Source organism: Enhydra lutris, unplaced genomic scaffold, assembly GCF_002288905.1.
Source record: "Enhydra lutris kenyoni isolate GAN:26980312 unplaced genomic scaffold, ASM228890v2 scaffoldscaffold21, whole genome shotgun sequence".
Lineage (NCBI taxonomy): Eukaryota > Metazoa > Chordata > Mammalia > Carnivora > Mustelidae > Enhydra > Enhydra lutris.
This window is the reverse complement of record NW_019154105.1, coordinates 27,950,685-27,971,286: the sequence shown is the minus strand read 5'-3', so window position 1 is coordinate 27,971,286 and position 20,602 is coordinate 27,950,685. Positions and strand designations below refer to the sequence as shown.

Here is a 20,602-nt window from a genome sequence, read left to right as displayed (position 1 = left end):
TTTACTGACAGGTCCCGAAACAGCACATCATTTCTAAAATGACAATTCTGAAAAAAAGGACTCACTGTTAAGTGACTTTTGATGTAAGATCTCCTACAAGGAATATGTGTGTTATAATTTAATATTCTGGGATCAGTAATTCCTGTTAGAACTGAATATTTACCTCTGGCTCATTTTTTATTGTATTTACTTGGCTGATCAGTTTGCAGTAGGCTTGGAACAGAAGCAGCAACTGAAAATGCAGTTTGTATAACCTTCGGCAGAGCTCCAGTTCCTAGAGGTAAGTAAATAACACTGCGTTAAATTCAGGTGCCACTGTCCGTGACGTTTGAGTAGACAGTACATTTCCAGTAAAAATTTATAAGTAATTATGTTAAAAATTATCTTGACATTTATTTCTCTGTAGTAAGCAAGTTAATACAGTGTGAAACTGAGGAAAGATGCTTTGAAAACTGGGATCAAAATACAAATTTAAAGACTGTTGGTTACATAATTCATTTAGTGAGAAGCACATTTTCACGTCAGAATTTTTCGGCAGGCAACATCAAATGCTTTAAAAAGGATTCACTTTAACTTGAAATTCGTAATGAAAAGGGCAAATGCAAATACTTTTGCCCACTGAGATGTATATCTCACAGCATTTATCAACAAATGTGTGACAAAGCAAAGTCACACAGGCTTATCTCCTACCTAAAAATGAATTCATTTTTCTAAAAAAAAAACAAAAACAAAAAAACCCCAAAACCTTGTAATCTCATGGAAATGAGACCATGAAATTAACATAGGCACTTTTGATTTTTAAAATTAAGTTTAAATTGTTAGTTTATAGATGTACAAAAAAGGTGGCTGCTAGTTGCACGTATCAGCAAATCTCCTCTTTAGAGGACCAACATTTCATGGATTAGGGCTATGCGGAACTGAAGCATACTCTTAAAGTAGTCCGTGACAAAACACTGCTAGGTCACAAATGGCAAATGAAAATCAGTTTGTCTGACATGGATAAGTCTATAAATTAAGACAGGTCACTTACTGCTAGAATTTCCATTTGCTAAGCAAGAAGGTGATCGGTTCACAAAAAATACAAAGGAAGAAAAAGACCAAGAATTAGTGTAAGAAATCATTTTAAGTAGGGTCACAGATGTCCCAGGCAAACTGAAGAACATTTAATTGCATCCAAAAGAAAAATTTGCTATTTCCAGGATAAAACTTTTTATATACTTACTGTAACAATCCAGGGTACTTTAAACTCTTTGACAAATAACTAAATTATCTTTAGGCTATAATTTGTTTCTTGTGTGAAAGCTACACAGGACAAAAGTGAACTAATGTGATCTAGGGAAACTTGGCTAGTATAAGTGATCTAAGAGAAAAAGCAAATGTCATAAAATTTCCATCAGTAAAGTAGAAAATTTCTGATTGGACAATGAGACATGAATTACTGTTTTTAGAAACGAACTTGATTATGATCTTATAAATACCCACGAGAAGATTATCTCTGGTGTGGGTCCAGGCTTCTGACCCTTACTAATTAGGTCCCACATTGCCCTAACTGGTGGAGTCAGAACACAGAATGTCAAACGCAGAGGTGTGTTTTAAAATGCATTCCAGGGGCACCTTGGTGGCTCAGTGGGTTGAAGCCTCTGTCTTCGGCCCAGGTCATGATCCCGGGGCCCTGGGATCGAGCCCTGCATCGGGCTCTCCACTCAGCGGGGAGCCGCTTCCCTCTCTCTCTGCCTGCCTCTCTGCCTACTTGTGATCTCTGTCAAATAAAAAATAAAAAAATCTTAAAAAAAGAAATGCATCCCAGAGTGCAATTTCAGTGAACTTCAGAAGTTCAGCCCAACTACGTTTGAGTCAAAAGAGATGATGTACGTAAAATATAGAGCAAAACATCTAGTTTAAGGACTATTTAAAAATATTCTATTGGGGGCGCCTGGGTGGCTCAGTGGTTAAAGCCTCTGCCTTCAGCTCGGGTCATGATCTCGGGGTCCTGGGATCGAGTCCCGCGTCGGGTTCTCTGCTCAGCAGGGAGCCTGCCTCCTCCTGTCTCTCTCTGCCTGCCTCTCTGCCTACTTGTGATCTGTCTGTCAAATAAAAAAAATAAAAAAATCTTTAATAAAAAAAAAAATTCTGTTGGGGCACCTGGGTTAAAGCCTCTGCCTTTGGCTCAGGTCATGATCCCAGGGTGCTGGGATCGAGCCCCACATCAGGCTCTCTACTTGGGTGGGGGAGCCTGCTTCCCCCACTCTCTGTCTCTGCCTGCCTCTCTGCCTACTTGTGATTTCTGTCAGATAAATAAAAAAAAAATTCTATTAAAATATCTATAGGTGGGGCACCTGGGTGGCTCAGTGGGTTAAGCCTCTGCTTTCAGCTCAGGTCATGATCTGAGGGTCCTGGGATCGAGCCCCACATCGGGCTCTCTGCTCCGCAGGGAGCCTGCTTCCCCCTCTCTCTCTGCCTGCCTCTCTGTCCACTTGTGATCTCTCTCTGTCAAATAAATAAAATCTTAAAAAAAAAATATAGCCACTTGGACCTAGTTTCTGGTCCATTCTAGAGAAGAATGATTTCTAATTCAAATGGCAATTGTTACGATGTAAATATTGCTTCTAAAATTTCCTTTGAAGTCTGCTTTTCTAAACCGTGTCCTCTGAAGGACTGTTTATGTAACATTCCTATCCATTTAGAATGGATTTTCTAAGCAAAGGTGAACTTCGGCTCCATTCTGCTTCCTTATGCATACGTGGATAGTCATTCCGTGAATTATTAGTTGAGCATAATCCAATGTCAAACATTTTAGCATATCTAAATTTGAGGTTCTGCTTTATACAGTTTTATATGGAAACTAACAACCACTTGAGTTTCAAATACTTTTTCTCACTTCTAGTAGCCGAAAAAATGGAACCAGCTCTAGATGCATACACTCATAGCATCTACTTTGGGATGTAATGGAAAAGAAATCATGATGGGGTGCCCGGGTGGCTCAGTCAGTTAAGCACCCGACTCTTGTTTCTCAGCTCAGGTCATGATCTTGGGGTCATGAGACTGAGCCCCATGTCGGGCTCCGGAGGGAGTCTGCCTGAGAGTTGAGACTCTCTCCCTTTCCCTCTGCCCCTCCACTGCTTGCTCTCTCCCTCTCTCAAATCAATCTCTGGTCACAACTGTAGGAGATAACACACATGTAGTTAATCGTGTAGCTCTGAATTACCGGAAGTTACTTTAAATATGCCAACTTTCCAGATTTGAAATTCTTGATATTCAGTATACTGAAGTTGGCAGGTATATTTTTTTCATTTATAAGTATTTATTATGCAAAAGAATTTTCATACACAGGGACAGATACTAGTAATGTGTAACAGGTGTCCCCAATCTCAAGGAGCTGAATGTAAAAGGAGAGAGAAGATATAAATGAAATTCTAAAATGTACAGTTTTCCGTTTTCACTTAGTCGAAAGCCTTGAGCTATATTAACTGACTTAGACTCTTGCAGATGGAACTCATTTTCTTCAAGGCAGAGAAATGTAAGAAATCACTTCGTCTAATCATCTAACTTATGTAGGAAAAAAGGAGTTTATGTTACATACTCAAGCCATGCAGTTAAACAGTGGTGAAGATAAAACCAAAGGCTCCAATTCTAGTTTAGAGTTAATTCCTCATTTTCCTATGTTTCTTTCTTTACACAGGTCATCTGACCATTTCCTTGTAACACAGCGCAGGATTAGGAGTCAGCCCGCCTAGATTAAATCTTAATTGTCTCTCTCTCTCTCTCTTTTTTTTTTTTTAAAGATTTTATTTATTTATTTGACAGGCAGAGAGATCATCATCACAAGTAGGCAGAGAGGCAGGCAGAGAGAGAGAGAGAGAGGTGGAAGCAGGCTCCCCACTGAGCAGAGAGCATGATGAGGGGCTCGATCCCAGAACACTGGGATCATGACCTGATCTGAAGGCAGAGGCTTTAACCCACTGAGTCACCCAGGAACCCCTCTCTTTTCTTACTGATTTTAGATACATTGACTTCTCTGAGCCTCAGCTTCCTCATCTGCAAAATGGGGATAATAATAGCATCTATGAGACACAGTTGTAAGGACAGAGATACTGAATGTGAAATGTATCCTGTTATTTTCTCAACATTTCAGTTTTTTTAAAAAAACTTCAAGTTATAATAGTACAATAGCTTTTACAGTGACTAGAAATGAGTAACAGCGTAACCAATGTTGAAAAAGCCTGGAATTCTGATGTCAATGCAGACGTCGTTAATTTTAACTGATGATTGCATTTTCCCCATAGGATGCTATATTCATTCCTATTAGAATAATTTGTAGGGCCTAATTTATCCTCATTTAACGTAATGTGTTATATATATGTACTTGAAGAAAATATTTTACTTTTACTTTCATGCTATACAAAAGTTATAATTTATCCAATCTCAGAATTTCACCTTTAGAAAGGCCACCATGAATGTATCTAACATTACTCTCGGGTTTGCTTTCCCGACCAATTGATCTGCAGAATACTAATGCAGAACAAACATTTTTTGAAGAGGCAGATGCAGCAAGTACGGTCTAACCTGGGCTGCCCAGATACCCATCAAGCTTATCTGCTGAATGTTATTAAGCTGCAGTCCCAAGCTGGTGGTTCATTTTTATTAAAGTGCATTTTTCATTACTAAGCCAATATCTCATTGAACCCAACTTTGACCAAGATGGTTCTGATAACAAAAATGAAAAGTGTTATAAATTTTAATTCTAGGATTATCAAGCAGGGACCTCTGCGCACGCACACACTTCATTTTACCTGATCTAGAAATACAGCAAAACGAAGCAGAGAAGACTTACCTGGGCTTCTGTGTTTATCCTGTATAGGTCTTCTTTGGCACCAAATGTCCTCTTACAGTTGTCTAACCACTAAAGAAATAAGTAAATTTTAACACAGTGATTGTACAGCGCACCATGAAACTGGTAATAAAACAGCCTGTGTGTATAAAAATCACTTTACAAGTGAACTTGAAGTTCTGGGATTGGTTATAGACCGATACTTCAGTCTCCACTTGAGCCTGATTATGCGCAGTGGCCCAGAGCAGGGCAGTGCTGTTAAGTACAAGCAGACACACACACTCGGGCTTCGCTCACAGAAATGCAATAAAGCGTCTTCTCTTCCAGGGACGCCTGGCGCTCCTTTTCAGTCAGTAAACAGCAGCCTTCATTTTGCAGATTTTATTGGAAATCTTCTCAACCTATACCTGACCTGTGTCTAACGTAAGATGGGGCAATAAAAGACGTGCTTCCCTCCGGAGGCACAATTTAATAAAAGCAACTTCAAATTAAGCAGGTCGGTTTGCTTATCAGAAGTGTAATTCTCAGAAGACTGGTGTCCGTTTTAATTAGTGAAACAGAAACCAAAATCCATTTTAAATCTTGTTTTTACTTCTTTTCCCTTTTCTTCCTTTTGGACATTAATGAATGACAAACATGTTATCTCCAAAGAATATTGGATCCAGAAGCCACATGTGGTTTTTTCCCCCTCATCCACGGGCTTTTCCTAAAGTTGGGGATTTATTTAAGGTATCCTTTCCTTGGTCAAATAAAAATAACATAACAGTATTGTAGTTTAGTGGGGAAAAGTGTGGGGCTCGTGGAATGTCCGAGCTGAAGTAAAAGCTGAGAGCCTCCAAGTGAAGCCCTGGGTTTTGACAGTTCGATATTTTTTTTTTTTTTTTAAGATTTTATTTATTTGACAGAGATCACAAGTAGGCAGAGAGGCAGGCAGAGAGAGAGAGGAAGGGAAGCAGGCTCCCCGCTGAGCGGAGAGCCCGATGTGGGGCTTGATCCCAGAACCCTAAGATCATGACCTGAGCCGAAGGCAGAGGCTTATAATCCACTGAGTCACCCAGGCGCCCCGGCAGTTCGATATTCTTAATGTCTGGGTCTTTACGTATGTGCTAGATTAAGCATAAAACTAATATATCTATAAGAAATTAAGACTTTGAGAGAAACTACTCGCTACATTAAGGATGCACTCTGAAATGTCTCAGTACTACCAGGCATTTAAAATGCTCAACTGGGGGCGCCTGGGTGGCTTGGTGGGTTAAGCCTCTGCCTTCAGCTCGGGTCATGATCTCAGGGTCCTGGGGTCGAGCCCCACATCGGGCTCTCTGCTCAGAGCCTGCTTCCCCCTCTCTCTCTGCCTGCCTCTCTGCCTACTTGTGATCTGTCTGCCAAATAAATAAATTAAAAAAAAAAATCTTAAAATGCTCAACTGTAGCTGAATGTTCTACACGCAGAGAATGAAAATTAGACCTCTCAGTTATTTCAAAACAGTTCTTTGACCTTATGTTGCTTTTATTCTAGTCCCTCAGACTGCACAGGCCCTTAGGCTTTGGCTTGACAGCATCTCTGAGGAAACATGTTAAGCTTTCCTAGCGAGATACAGCTGCCAGCAGCCACTGTCAGAAGCGATCCAGCAGACTTCTTAATGTCGAGAACATTCGGCTGAAATCTACTGTAGAATGTGTCAGTATTTATTCATACAGAATGTTAAAATGCATCCATACTTAATCATCCTCACTAATCTAGTCCAATTTGTTCACGTTTACTAATAAATTAGAAAAAACAGTAAATGAGTTATTTAATGTCCCATTCTTAGAAAATATGATTTCTTCTACTGTATGCCCAGTGATCTAGCATTTTGGGAGCTTTAATTTTTTTTTCCACCACGTTAAAAGACATGTCCCGAGGCTACAGTCCCATGGCTGCACACTGGCCTGGACAGCACAGGCCCACGCGATTCCAGCCAGTGTGGACCAGACACAGTAGTCTGTGTACACAATGTCTTCAGTTCATATCCAGTCAGTCTCCCTGCCATTACTGTTTCTTTACTCAAGGCTCAAGTGAAGGTTAAGACAACAGAGAGGTTCGGCTGCTGGGCGTGATGGAGTAGCTTGTATAAGGCCAGTCCTCCGAGGACAACCACAGAAGCAGAATGCCATCCGCCAGGACTGAGGGAGTTAGACCAAAGCCCTGAAAGGGAGCCCGGTGGAGATTCCAGTGTTTACTGCAGGAGATCTGCTCACTGGAAGCTTTGCTTATTCCTCAGGCAGAGGCTGAACAGATAGCCTCTGAACAGATAGTGGGTGTGTGGCCCACGGTCTCACTGAGCTGGGAAAACAGGGTCATCAAAGGTAGGGAAGTTCTGAGGGCCAGGATGCTGGAGGAAAGGGGACTGCAGAGAAGGGGCCCAACTGTGTGCAGCCTCCCTTGGGACGTTGCTGCTCTAATGTCTAACGCGTGTGGGAGGCAAGGCTAGAAAACCAAGCAGCAGCATCTGGGAGGCTAAAAATCCAAGCAGAGATTTCTGGTCTCCTCGTGTTGAAAAGAAGAACTGGTCATTAGCGGCCAGGATGGTGGGGGTCCTGATGCACACCCCAGGCTTTCACTCATGACCCTCAGGGGACTCAAGGAATAATGGAAGAACATTTTAATTATAATACTGTAATAGTAAAAACTATTAGAGGGGGGAAAAACCCTGAGCAATAAGAAAAACTTGGTTCCAAGACAAGAAAAGAGGAAGAAAAGGTAACAAAGAACAGATGGGGGAGGGGGCGCCTGGGTGACTGGTCAGAAAAAGGCAAGGATATCTCAGACTTCAGAGATGGCAAACTAGCCTCCATGTAGCCAAGTTCTAAAAGGCTGTGGACACAGGCATGATTTATCAAGGTCACTAATAGTAGCAATCTATCACAGCTTCTATGGTAGGCAAATATTTCTGAAGACACAAAAGGCACTAACTATAACGGAAAAGAGACGGATAACTTGGACTTAATTAAAACTGAACACTTGTGTTCATCAAAGGATGCTATTAATAGTGAAAATGCTAGCCACAGAGAAGGGAAAAAATTTATAATACATCCAGTAAAAGGCTTGTGTTTAGAATAAACTCCTCGAAATCAATAAGAAAGCCATAAATAACCTATTTCCAAAAATGGACAAGATACTTGAAGGCACAGTTCAAAAAATGCCTAAATGAAAATACCTATTTGAGTAGGTGCTCAGGGGAAATACACAATAATACCATTAAAAAGTCATGCACACCCACCGGCATGACTAAAATTTTAAAAGCTGGAAATACCAAGTGGTGGTGAAGATATGAAGCAATAGTAGCTCTTGTCCACACTTCTGCAGGGAATATAAACTGATGAAGCATCTTTTAGGAAAGCGCATGGCAGAATCTAATAAAGGGGGACATATGTTCTACCCCATGACCCAGCAATTCTCCGTAGACACTCAACAGATATGCGATCCTAAGTACACAAAAGACAAGCACAAGCATGTACATGGCAGGGTGGTTTCAGTCCCCCAAAGTCAATGGCAGCCCGGAAGCAGTGATCCTCCTCTGACCTATCACTGGAAGGTCAATGGTCACCTCACGCTACGTCACAGAGCCTCCATCATTCACCTCTCCATCTCACCCTGAAGGCACTGCATCATCTCACGTCATCACGGGAAGGGTGAGTCCCATATAATAATGTATTTTGAGAGAAAAAGAGACCACCTTCACACAGCCTCTCTTACAGTCCATTATTATTGTTGTTAATCTTTTACTGAGCCTACTTATAAACTTTATCATGTACAGGAAAAATACAGTATAAATAAGGTTCTGGGACTTTCTATGGTTACAGGCATCCACTGGGGCTCTTGGAATGTACCCCCCACAGATAAGGGGGACTACTGTATTTGTAAGATGACCAGATCTTGCCCGATAGTTTCCCAACATCGAAAACTCTTCCCTCTTTACCCATCTATCATTACTCCGTCAGTCCAAATGTAAGATTCCCTCCTCCCTTATAAGGGGAGAAAGCCTTAATATTAGTATGTTCTCATACCATATTCCTTCCCTGAAAGAATCTCACAATCTAAAGTTACCATCCGTCCAGGCCTAAGGTCCGATCTCTACTCCATGAAGTTTTCCTAATGGCCCAAAGTGACCTTGCTTCGGAAATCACGGTGTATAGCATCGGGTCTGTTAGACCTGCGCAGTGCTGTGAAGTCTCTTTCACTGCCAGTACTTTTATTTATACATTGACCCTTCACTTCTGTTACTAATTATTCATATATAGTGTTTGTGCTTTATAGTCTCGCCCAGTATATTAAGGGAACAAGAGCCAGGTTTTATACTTTTCATAGGCCTTTATGTGATAGATACATATTTTTAATTAAAATTTCTTTCAAAAACTAGTTTCAGGTGTAGAATTCAGTGATTCATCACTTCCGACTCCCAGCGCTCATCACGAGTGCCCTCCTCAATCCCCATCACCCATTTACCCCATCCCCCGCCCACCCCCCACCCAGCAACCCTCAGTTTGTTCTCTATAATTAAGAGTCTATGTCTTGGTTTGCTCCCTCTCTCTCTTCCCCTATGCTCATTTGTTTTATTTCTTAAATTCCACTTACGGGTGAGATCCTGTGATAACTGTCTTTCTCTGACTGACTGATCTCCCCCAGCATAAAACCCTCTGGGTCCACCCATGTCGTTGCAATGACAGGATTTCATTCTTTTTTTATGGCTGAGTAATATCCCCCCCACCCCCCAAAATATGGACCACCTGACGAATCTGTGTGTCATCCTTGCGCAGGGACTAAGCTAATCTTGGGACTGTTCCAATTTTAGTATATGAGCTGTCAAGTGAGCACTCCACGGCACATACTTAATACTAATTAATGAAAGATCTATCTATTCTAGGAAAAAAAACGTCTCCTACATATAGTTTGTGTGAAAAGGAGAAAATAAACACTTTTCAGTTTTCTTGCCCCTGCTGACTAAAAAACCTTTCCTCTCTGGGAACAGGACTAGTGTTGTTTTGCAGTGCCTGATGGGAGCAGAAGAAACACTTCTTTGCAAGCGCTGTCTGTAATCTCCCACACGTCTCTTTCTCCCGCTGCTTGCCCGCATACAGGTCGCGGGAAAAAGATGCCAGCTTTGTCACAGGTGACACGTTTTCTGGATCACAACAGCACAGTGCCTTCTCGGAGAACTAATGCTTTTATCTCCCCACTTGCCCTGTGGATAGTTTTCCAGGGTGTTCTTAAGCTCTTAGAGGGCTGATTTCTAAAAGCCAACGATGGGAATTCACCGGACAGAGAGTTCAGAGGGAGGCCCCACGTTTCTCGGTAAAACCCTGAGGCAAGAGCTAAGAGGTCCCCTTTTCTAGCTTGGTTGTTCAGCTGCCAAGTTAACATTTCTATTGTCAAAAGCGAGCTACTTTTTCACGTGGGAAAGTGAGACTGACCTGCTCAGCTGCTTCTCTCTTAGCATTGTATGTATCCAGGTGTTCCTGCAACTCCAAAACACTGAACTTGAGTGTTTCCAGCAAACCGCATGACATCAGCTGTCGAATCAGAAACAGTGAGCCAGGTTATCATTTCTTCTCTTTTTTTCAGATTTTATTTATTATTTGAGAGAGACAGATAGCGAGGGAGAGAACACAAGCAGGGAGGAGAGAGAGAAGCAGACTCCCCGCTGAGCAGGGAGCCCGATGCGGAGCTCGATCTCAGGACCCTGGGATCATGACCTGGAGCCAAAGGCACATAGATGCCCAACCGACTGAGCCGCCCAGGCACCCCCAGGTTATCATTTCTGATCACGGTCATGAGACTGGTAACTTTTGGGCCATGGAATTTCTGTTAGTTGGTTTTTGGCCCAACTTAGTGCCAATGTCCCTTTACTGCATTCTGTCCCATACTAAGGGCTGACCCTTTACTGAAACACAGTATGAATGCAGTGGGATTTCAGGGATGCCAGCAAGGACAAGCATGGCTACAAATGCTTTCCAGAACTGCCTCAGGTGAGAAATGGCAAGCCAGACTAGTGTATATCTTAAAGGTAACACCCTTAAAGCTTCCTAAACCTTAATTCTCTAAATATCTTTTTCTTTTCCTTCTTTTTTTTTAAAGAGAGAGGGAGAATCTTAAGCAGGCTCATGTCCAGCGTGGCGCCCAATGTGGGGTTTGATCTCACCACGCTGAGAGATCATGACCTGAGCGGAAATCAAGAGTCAGACACTTAACCGACTGACCCATCCAGGCGCCCCTCTCTAAATATCTTTTTTTTTTTTTTTTAAGATTTTATTTATTTGTCAGAGAGAGTGAGCACAAGCAGACAGAGTGGCAGGCAGAGACAGAGGGAGAAGCAGACTCCCTGCTGAGCAAGGAGCCTGATGTGGGACTCGATCCTAGGATGCCGGGATCATGACCTGAGCCGAAAGCAGCCGCTTAACCAACTGAGCCACCCAGGCGTCCCTCTAAATATCTTGATACATAATCTCTGAGTATGTTTGCAAACAAAATGGGAGGACTGAGCTCTGGGTTCTTCACGGGGGTAGGTCTAGCCCTCTCCTACCTACTTTTACTCAAGAATTGGAAAAGAAGTAGCCATGTCTAGAGTAGGGCTCTCCAGCTTCCCCATCTGGGACTCTGTGAAGGGTGAGGACAGTGAGGGCTCAGAATCAGAAACAGTCACAAGTCACTGCCTATAATATGCTAGAATTACATTTTGCTAGATATTTTTAGTCAAACTGAAAATATAAACCTTTACACTTCAAAATTCTCAATTGTCTTTAAAAAAAAAAAAAGACCATTTACTGATTGGTGCCATTCACATTTAGTCTTTATAATAAGCCTTTATAGAAGAACTTACTGTTTCAGCATCCACGAAGACTGTTGGGCATTCTGAACACATCATCATCACTTCCAGCGAACTTTTAAACTTGGCACCAATGCGCTGGAGGCTCTCACCAAGAAAGCTGACTGCCTCATTAGTTAGATCTCCAAACTTTCTTTGAATTGCCTATGGAGAAAAACATTAACAAAATTTTTAGTGTTTCCTAAGAAGGCCTTTTTTTCATCTTTAAGAAGCGTAATTTATAGTTAGGGCAAATTTTATTTTAAAATTATTATTGTAGTGATACACAGAATTCTAATAACTGGTCTGTAAATTCATGTGTTTAGGCTCATTAGGAAATGTTAATTTCACAAAATGATCAAAATTTACAAAATCATTATGACTGAAAAAAGAAAGCAATGATCCATGCCATTCATCTCCATTCCTAAGATTTTTTTCATTAGGGGAGAGAGAAGGAATACAGGCTGCACTTCACTGGAAATAAAGTCCTTACATGTCTGAAGAATTAGCTCTTCTAAAGTTTTAGTTGAAAGAAACCTTTAGTAAATGCAGTTTACTGTGCTTGGCTATGGGATCCATCTGCTTTAATTAAAAGTCCTAAAGATGCATTGAAGGTACAATCTTCTCAAAACTCAAGAATATTCATTAACATAAAACAGATCGTGCCTTACCCATAGTGAGTGCTCAGTGACTCAGACTACATTTTCACTGGTGTAATGATATGAATAGTTAATGTGTATCCACAGGTATCATTCTGCTTTAACAATAATAAAGTCAGAAGCTACAATCTCAGGCATCAGGAAACAGAGTATCATTGGGAAGAAAAAATACACATAAATAGGAAACCAAGTAGCGGTGCAAAAGGACAGAATAATTTCATGAGCACTAAATAACCCCCAGGAGGGAGAGACTGGAGGCTGGAGTGGCTGAAAAGCTCCACTGAGAGTATGTACTTAGCTCGGTCTTCCAAGATGGGCAGCGTTCGCTGGGGTCAAGGGGAAAAGCGGGAGCGTAATGACTGAGCTGGCATTTCTCTGTGCCTTAGTTTCCCTGGCTACAGAACGCCAGAAATAAGTCTACATCTCATAGGTAGGTCTGGTCTAGGGATTAAATAACGTAAATCGTTTAAGCGCAATGCCAGGCGTGCAGTGAGTGCTCGATACAGGTGAGCTCATGTTATTATTCCTACTATTGGAAGCAATCTTAGCTAAAATTTTTAAGGTGTGCGGAGACACAGCCAATTAACTGAGTACTTAATTATAAGCTGTTTTATGCTAGTGACTGCAAACCCCTTGAAGGCAGGGACCATGCTTCTGATTTTTTATGGCATCCTGGATGGTGCCCACCTTACTGCAGAAAATTTATCAGTTTTTATCACTTTCAAGTTTTATTTTAGTTGCCTGAGGGGAGATATCTGTACTAGTTGTTGTATCAATAATCGGCAGTACTACAGTGTCACAATACAAATTTAAGTAATATCACTATCTTTGGGGGAAAATTTTTTTCTAAATATTTATTTTTTGGGGGGAGGGGTAAAGGAGAGGGAGAGGGAGATAGAAACCCAAGCAGACCCAGCTCTGAGCGTGGAGTCCAATGCAGGGCTCATTCTCATGACCCTGAGATCACAACCTGAGCCGAAACCAAGAGCTGGTCGCTCAACAGACTACGCCACCCGTGAGCTCCGGGGGGGGCGGGATTTTTTTTTAAAGAACAGCAGTGGGAGGGCGCCTGGGTGGCTCAGTGGGTTAAAGCCTTTGCCTTCGGCTCAGGTCATGATCCCAGGGTCCTGGGATCGAGCCCCGCATCAGTCTCTCTGCTCAGCAGGGAGCCTGCTTCCTCCTCTCTCTCTCTCTGCCTGCCTCTCACCTACTTGTGATCTCTGTCTGTCAAATAAATAAATAAAATCTTAAAAAAAAATAGCAGTGGGAAGATGAAAATTTGAGACATTAAGAAAAATAAAAATAGAACAGAATTTGGATAAAAAAATGAACGAAAATAGAATTTGAGGTACTGATTTTAGATTAAAAAAAAAAAACAAAACAAAACCCATAACTGTTAATATAAATTCAGAAAACTTTAAACCTGCCGGACCTGAAACAGCCTGGAGAACACGTGAAAAGTGAACACGGCACAGGACCCGTCGGTGTCAGACAGCATCTGGTTGACATGGCAACGCCAGGCTTCTTCCTCGTCATCACACGCCACGGGCTGAAAAGCAGCGATTATGGCAGAAAGAAACGGTGATGGTAGACGGGATGTCTGGACTTCCGGGAAGCCGTCTTGCTCGTCTTCATCTTGACTGTGAATGCAAATATCACAGTAATCATAATACTATCCTAAAATAGTTTGAGTCATCCAACATTGATTGCTTTTATTCAAATTTACACATTGATTTAGAAAGTGCACAACAGGGGCACCTGGGTGGCTCAGTGGGTTAGGGCTTCTGCCTTCGGCTCAGGTCATGATCCTGGGGTCCTGGGATCGAGCCCCACATTGGGCTCTAGCCCCACATTGGGCTCTCTGCTAGGTAGGGAGCCTGCTTCCTCCTCTCTCTCTGCCTGCTGCTCTGCCTACTTGTGATCTCTGTCTCTGTCAAATAAATAAATAAAATCTTAAAAAAAAAAAAAAAAAGAGGGACGCCTGGGTGGCTCAGTTGGTTAAGCGGCTGCCTTCGGCTCAGGTCATGATCCCAGCGTCCTGGGATCGAGTCCCACATCGGGCTCCTTGCTCGGTGGGGAGCCTGCTTCTCCCTCTGCCTCTGCCTACCACTCTGTCTGCCTGTGCTCATGCTCTCTCTCTCTCTAACAAATAAATAAATAAAATCTTAAAAAAAAAAAAAAAGAAAGTACACAACTTAAACTTTGTAAGAAAGTACAAGGAAGCAGGTTTCCATGTTCCTTCTCCTAAGCATCTTTGGAATTAGAAATTTACTTTCAAGCAACCACCTTAAAACAAGCCAAGCTCTATAATATGCCAGTGCTCTGCAGTAATTTCCAGCAACTTCTGTGAATAACGCCGTGTAGAATGCTTTCATTTTTAATGATCAATCTTGGAGGCCTTTAATTGAACAGGTCCGAACTGGTGATGACAACATGTAAAGTGTTCTGGTATTGACTTTGGGTCAGGGGCTAGCTTAGCTGCTTTAAGGACTGTATGAGTCTATCTTCACAGCAACTCTGAGGGTTGGGCTCTTATTACCTCAGTTGTTGTTTTTTTCAGATTTTATTTATGTATTTGACAGAGACCCAGTGAAAAAGGGAACACAAGCAAGGGGAGTGGGTGAGGGAGAAGCAGGCTTCCTGACAAGCTTGGAGTCCGATGGGGGCTCAATCCCAGGACCCTGGGATCATGACCTAGCCGAAGGCAGACACTTAACGACTGAGCCACGTAGGTGCCCTGTATGACCTCAGTTTTACCATGATGAAACAAAAAGTTCAGTGAAATTCAGTATTATGCCTAGGTTATTGGGTGGGAAATGACACAGTCAGAATTTGAACCCAGGACTACGGGTCCAAACCCAAGATTATAAGCCTTGACACATACTGGCAGCTCAGCTAGTTCATGAGTATATATTATACGCCTTGTGGGTGTGTAACAGATTGTGGATTCAAAGAAAAATTAGACCAGGCCATCCCTTTTGAGGAACTTATAATCCCAACAGTCAGATAATACAGACAACCATGGAACAATGAAAAGAGATGAAGGTATGTTTGGGTTGGATATTCTATAACGAAATGTGTGACCCTGGGTCTTAAGGCTGAAGAGGTGTTTGAGTCAGAAACTCCATAAAGAAATGTTTTATCCAAGGTCTTAAAATTGCGAGTTTCACACGACAAAGTAGCTTTGTAAGGCTTTATAGAAATTATGGAGAAATTCATATGGAAGGGAGGGATTTGAGTAAAGACAGAGGAAAAAATAAAAATAAAGCAGACATCTGAAGTGAAAACTTTAAGCCATACCTCAAGAAAGTATATTTTTACAATGTCACTGTGGTGACTGATCTTAGCAAAATGTATTTCTTGTAAACCCGGATGGCTATCCCTCTGTATTGGTAGGGGTACACTACTCGATTTCATCTTTGGTATTTGGCCAAAGTCCATCATTTGGCTTCAACCTTTTAGAAAGCCCAATAGTTGAATATCTACCTCCACATCACTTCTGGCATCCCTGCCTTTGTGTCTGATGAATGAATGAGTGACTGCAGGTTACTGCCATCCAAATCGGTAACATGAATAAGGTTTATCACTGTGGTGGTGAATATCTGAATGTAGACTTTCAAATACAGGAGAATATTCTAGGTATATTGAAGAGTAAAAACCTCCTTCTGTGCTATGTATGTTAAAACTCTATTATTACCGGAAGGGGTACCTGGCCCGCTAAATTGGGGGAGCATGCAACTCTTGATCTAAGGGTTGTGAGTTCAAGCCCCCCCACTGGGTATAGTGCTTAGTTTAACACACACACACACCCTTCTATTATCACTTGAAATACAAATGAATGGTTTTTATTGTAAGAGTGAAACTCTGAAATATTTGATGACTACTAAATATTAATATTTGTTTAAAAATAACTATCAAAGATCTTGAAATTAATGAATGGGGAAGTAGATACACGGACAGTGCATTAAACTAGACACCTTTATAAAGAACATGATTTTGAGCAAGAAATATTTATAAAACTTAAGTAAAAGAAAAATAGATAATAATATCTATTTATTATGACTATTATATTATATATTATGTTATTATTATGACTATATCTACTATTATGACTAATGTCATAATTCTAGATTATTATAGAACAGTTTGGTTTACACATTTCATAACAGCCAAGATTTCTTCTAAGAATTATATGCAATAATGATAATTCAGTTTTGTTAGCCCATGAGTGAAGAAAATGCCCTCTTTGGGAATTCTTGGTACTTTCGATAATATATTTTGAATGTATGGAACATGAACATTTTAAAAGAAGTCATCTAACATCTGACAGTACCAAGAAATGATCACTTCTGCCCATTATAAAGGTCAAACTTTACAACCATGACCACTGATGAGGAAACTGTAAAATAATTTTTTGGATATATTTTAGATTTATTTTGGTATCACAAGTTTGTCCCATGATTTTGACACCTGGCTCTAGCCATGATGCAATATTGATCTTAACAACTGGCCATTTGGCATTTTGCCAAAAGAGGAATTTGGTGTAGAATGTTGGTCGCTATGCTTTGCTTCTCTTTAAGCAAATTAAAGGTTAGTTACAGAAAATAAATCCGTCACAGTCATTTTATCTTTTACAGTGAAGGTGGTATGATTACAGGCTAAAACACAGAAACAAAAGTTAAGTGAACTGGAAGAGAGAACCATACTTGGGAGGGGCTCAGAGAGGACATACCCCCTCATTCCAGTGTTTGTGACACTATAGTCTCACCTAGACAGTCCAGAGAAATCAGCTTCTTCCTCTTCACATCGTTCATCCAGTTCCTTCAAAGCCAAGGTAACATCTTCCTCACAGATGGACTCAGGGTAGCTTTCAGGAGCGAGGGGCTCTGGCATGTCAGCATCTTCTAAGTCCAGAATCCCCCGACACACAAGAGAATCCTGCTGTTCTTGAATTATGTATGAACCTTCATCTTCAAACGTTGTAATCACCTGTTCCTCCTTTAATACTGAACTTGTATCCTGTAAAACAATCATATTTTTATCAAGTTTAAAAACATAAGAAAAAATTTTTAATTTTTTATTTCAACTTTTGGTTTAAATTCTAGTTAGTTAACATATATGGTAAAATGGGCTTCAGGTGTAGAATTTGGTGCTCTCACCACTTACATACAACACCCAGTGCTCATCATAACAAGTGCCCGCCTTCATCCTCATTACCCATTTAGCCCAACATCCCGCCCACCTCCCTCCATCAAACCTCAGTTTGTTCTCTGTAGTTGGGTCTCTTATAATTTGCTTCCCTCTTCTCCCCCTTCCCCTACGTTCCTCTGTTTTGTTTCTTAAATTCCACATATGAGTGAAATCCTGCATTTGTCTTTCTGACTTATTTTACTTAGCAAAATACACTCCAGCTCCATCCACATCCTAGCAAATGGCAAAAGTTCATTCTTTTAGATGGCTGACTGGCATTCCATTGTATACAGATACCACATCTTCTTTATCCATTCATCACTCAGTGGGCATTTGGGCTCTCTCCACAGTTTGGCTATTGTTGATAATGCTGCTATACACATTGGGGTACATGTACCCCTGTGAATCTGTATTTTTGTATCTTTTGGGTAAACACCCAGTGGTGCAATTGCAGGGCCATAGGGTAAGTTCTACTTTTTGAGGTACCGCCATACTGTTCTCCAGAGTGGCTGCACCAGCTTGCATTCCCATCAACAGGGCAAGAGGGTTCCCCTTTCTCCTCATCCTCACCAACATCTGTTGTTTCCTGGGTTGTTAGTTCTAGCCATTCTGACAGGTGTGGTTTTGATCTGTGTTTCCCTGATGATGAGTGACGTTGAGCATCTCTTCATGTGTCTGTTGGCCATTTGTGTGTCTTCTTTGGAAAAATGTCTGTTCATGTTTTCTGCCCATTTCTTAACTGGATTACTTATTTTTGGGTGTTGAGTTGTAAGTTCTTTATAGATTTTGGATATTAACCCTTTATCAGATTGGTCATTTGCAAATGTCTTCTCCCATTCCGGGTCAACACTAATTTTAATGTGCACGGATGTTAGTTTAATCGGTTTGAAAATAAGCACTGTGGTCTCAGTTTTAGGAGTAAAGACCAGCTCCTTTTCAAGGGTGCTTAGTCCTAACTTACTAATTAGTTGTGCAGTCATTTCTTTTCTTCTTGGTTCAAAGTACAATTTTTCTCCCAAAACATGAAAAGTAAGGGAGACAGCCCCTGACCTTGGACCAATCTGGGCCACAGTTTATACATGTGTAAAATTCATCTATATCATAAAATGAATGAAGGATTTTGACCAGATTCTAGGCTGGGTGCTCTGGGATAAATCAGTAACTATCTCCAATCAGCTTACAACCTAATAATGGGGTTAGTCTAATATGCAAATAGTAGTCATCTAGAGTACATTAAGTGTTAGGTAAATATTACAAACAATATACAGAGGACTACTGGTACTCAAAAAAGGGAGAGGTCACATCTGGTTAAGGCATGGAGACTAGTCTCCTTGGAGGAAATACCATGTGATGGGGTATGACAAAGATGGGTTAGTGATACTGTCATGGGCTGAATGTTTTTATCTCCTCAAAATGCCTATGTTGAAACTCTCACCCCCAGTGTGGTGACCAGGAGATGGGACCTTTGGACAGTGATTAGGTTTTCAGGAATGCGATGAGTGCCCTTACAAGAAGAGGCCAGAGAGCCAGCTAGGGAGGACACAGCAAGAAGAGCTACCAGGAAGAGAGGCTCCCCCAACACAATGAATCTGCTGGCACCTTGATCTTGGACTCCTTGGCCTCTAGAACTGTGAGAAGTAAATCTCCATTGTTGATAAGCTACCCGGTTTCTCATTATTTTGTAAAAGCAGCCCAAGTGGACCAAGACAGCATTTCAGGGAAGAGGACTTAGAAGACAGGAATGGCACAGAAGTGTGGCAGGAAGACATGAAGGATATTACGGGAACACTGGCCTAAGGTTAGTGAGGCAGGGAAAGGAGAAATTCTGACTCTGCACAGAATAGCACTTTTTAAATAATATGGGACCATCATTCCTGAATCATTCCACAAACTTCAATCACTCTAAAAAATTCAATACACTGTTTGCTTCTGAAATTTTAAAAAAAAAAAGCTTTGGCCATTAAAGCGGTAAGCATTAGTTATCTGGAAAGAGAGTTTCTGTGACAGTGCTAGAGATATTTCTACACCTAGAGATTTTATTAGCATGAATCTTTCCATCTATACCAATTTGAATATACCAGCTTGCAATAACCCACCAAACTTCTCAGTTTAATGTCCTCACTTTTCATTGGTTTATACTTGTATCTGGTTGACATTTATTATTAAATAATAATTAGAAAATAGATGTTTTATCTGTAATTATTAACATATACTACATGCTGAAATTTCCTGGGAACACCTAGATTTCATGAAGAGAGGCTTTTGGGCTCATGGAATGGATTCCACTGTTGTTATGTGCCTTATGAGAATCAAATTTTCTTGAACTTTATCTTACTACACAGTGATGCGTGTATGTGCAAACACCCCCCCCAACCCAATTACAGTCAAAGATTCATTTCCTATAAGGAATAATTTCTGCCATCCATGAATTGGTATCTAAGCTATTATAAATACTAGAAGAAATTCATCTGTGAAGGTTTCTCTAATAAATGCAAATGAAGAATGGACTTAATCCCGTATAACAGCTCAAAGTGTGATGTGTACATATTACAGAGAAGAAAGCAGCAGATGGCTCTAAAGCTTCTGTCATGACACGAAATGCTGTAGCCTGTTCTGTTTCATCTCCCTGATAGCAACAGAATTTAAGGGGAAAAAAACCCCTCTCTAACAGTTCTAGGAACGGATGTTCCTTTTAATTCATAAAGTATTTCGCCTATTAAAATTAATTCCTCTTCTTAAGAAATTGCTTTAAAAAACAGAATTATGGGGGCGCCTGGGTGGCTCAGTGGGTTAAGCCTCTGCCTTTGACTCGGGTCATGATCTCAGAGTCCTGGGATCGAGTCCCACATCGGGCTCTGCTCTGCGGAGAGCCTGCTTCCTCCTCTCTCTCTCTGCCTGCCTCTCTGACTACTTGTGATCTCTCTGTCAAATAAATAAATAAATTCTAAAAAACAAAACAAAACAAAACAAAGAACCAGAATTATGGTTTTGTTTCATTACCTTGGTGGTTTCACACTTTTTTAAAAAAAGGCAATTTGAGGTCGTCCGTCACTATTTGGCATGACAGGGGAAAACACATTAGGC

The 20,602-nt window shown here is 41.0% G+C and overlaps 1 protein-coding gene across 3 annotated transcripts in view; it reads right to left on the bottom strand.

The window, feature by feature from the left end:
* LOC111148913 (FRY like transcription coactivator) overlaps positions 1-20,602 on the bottom strand; it is a 262,986-nt gene that overhangs the window by 3,698 nt on the left and 238,686 nt on the right. For 2 of the 3 annotated variants that reach the window (XM_022505700.1, XM_022505702.1), the window contains 6 exons: positions 17,097-17,347; positions 13,761-13,968; positions 11,685-11,834; positions 10,279-10,377; positions 4,832-4,900; positions 164-274 (listed from right to left, as the gene is read on the bottom strand). In XM_022505700.1, the coding sequence (XP_022361408.1) occupies positions 164-274; positions 4,832-4,900; positions 10,279-10,377; positions 11,685-11,834; positions 13,761-13,968; positions 17,097-17,347 (888 nt within the window). Of the gene's footprint in view, positions 1-163; positions 275-1,030; positions 1,049-4,831; positions 4,901-10,278; positions 10,378-11,684; positions 11,835-13,760; positions 13,969-17,096; positions 17,348-20,602 lie in introns of all 3 variants that reach the window. The other variant, XM_022505701.1, reaches the window with a different exon arrangement.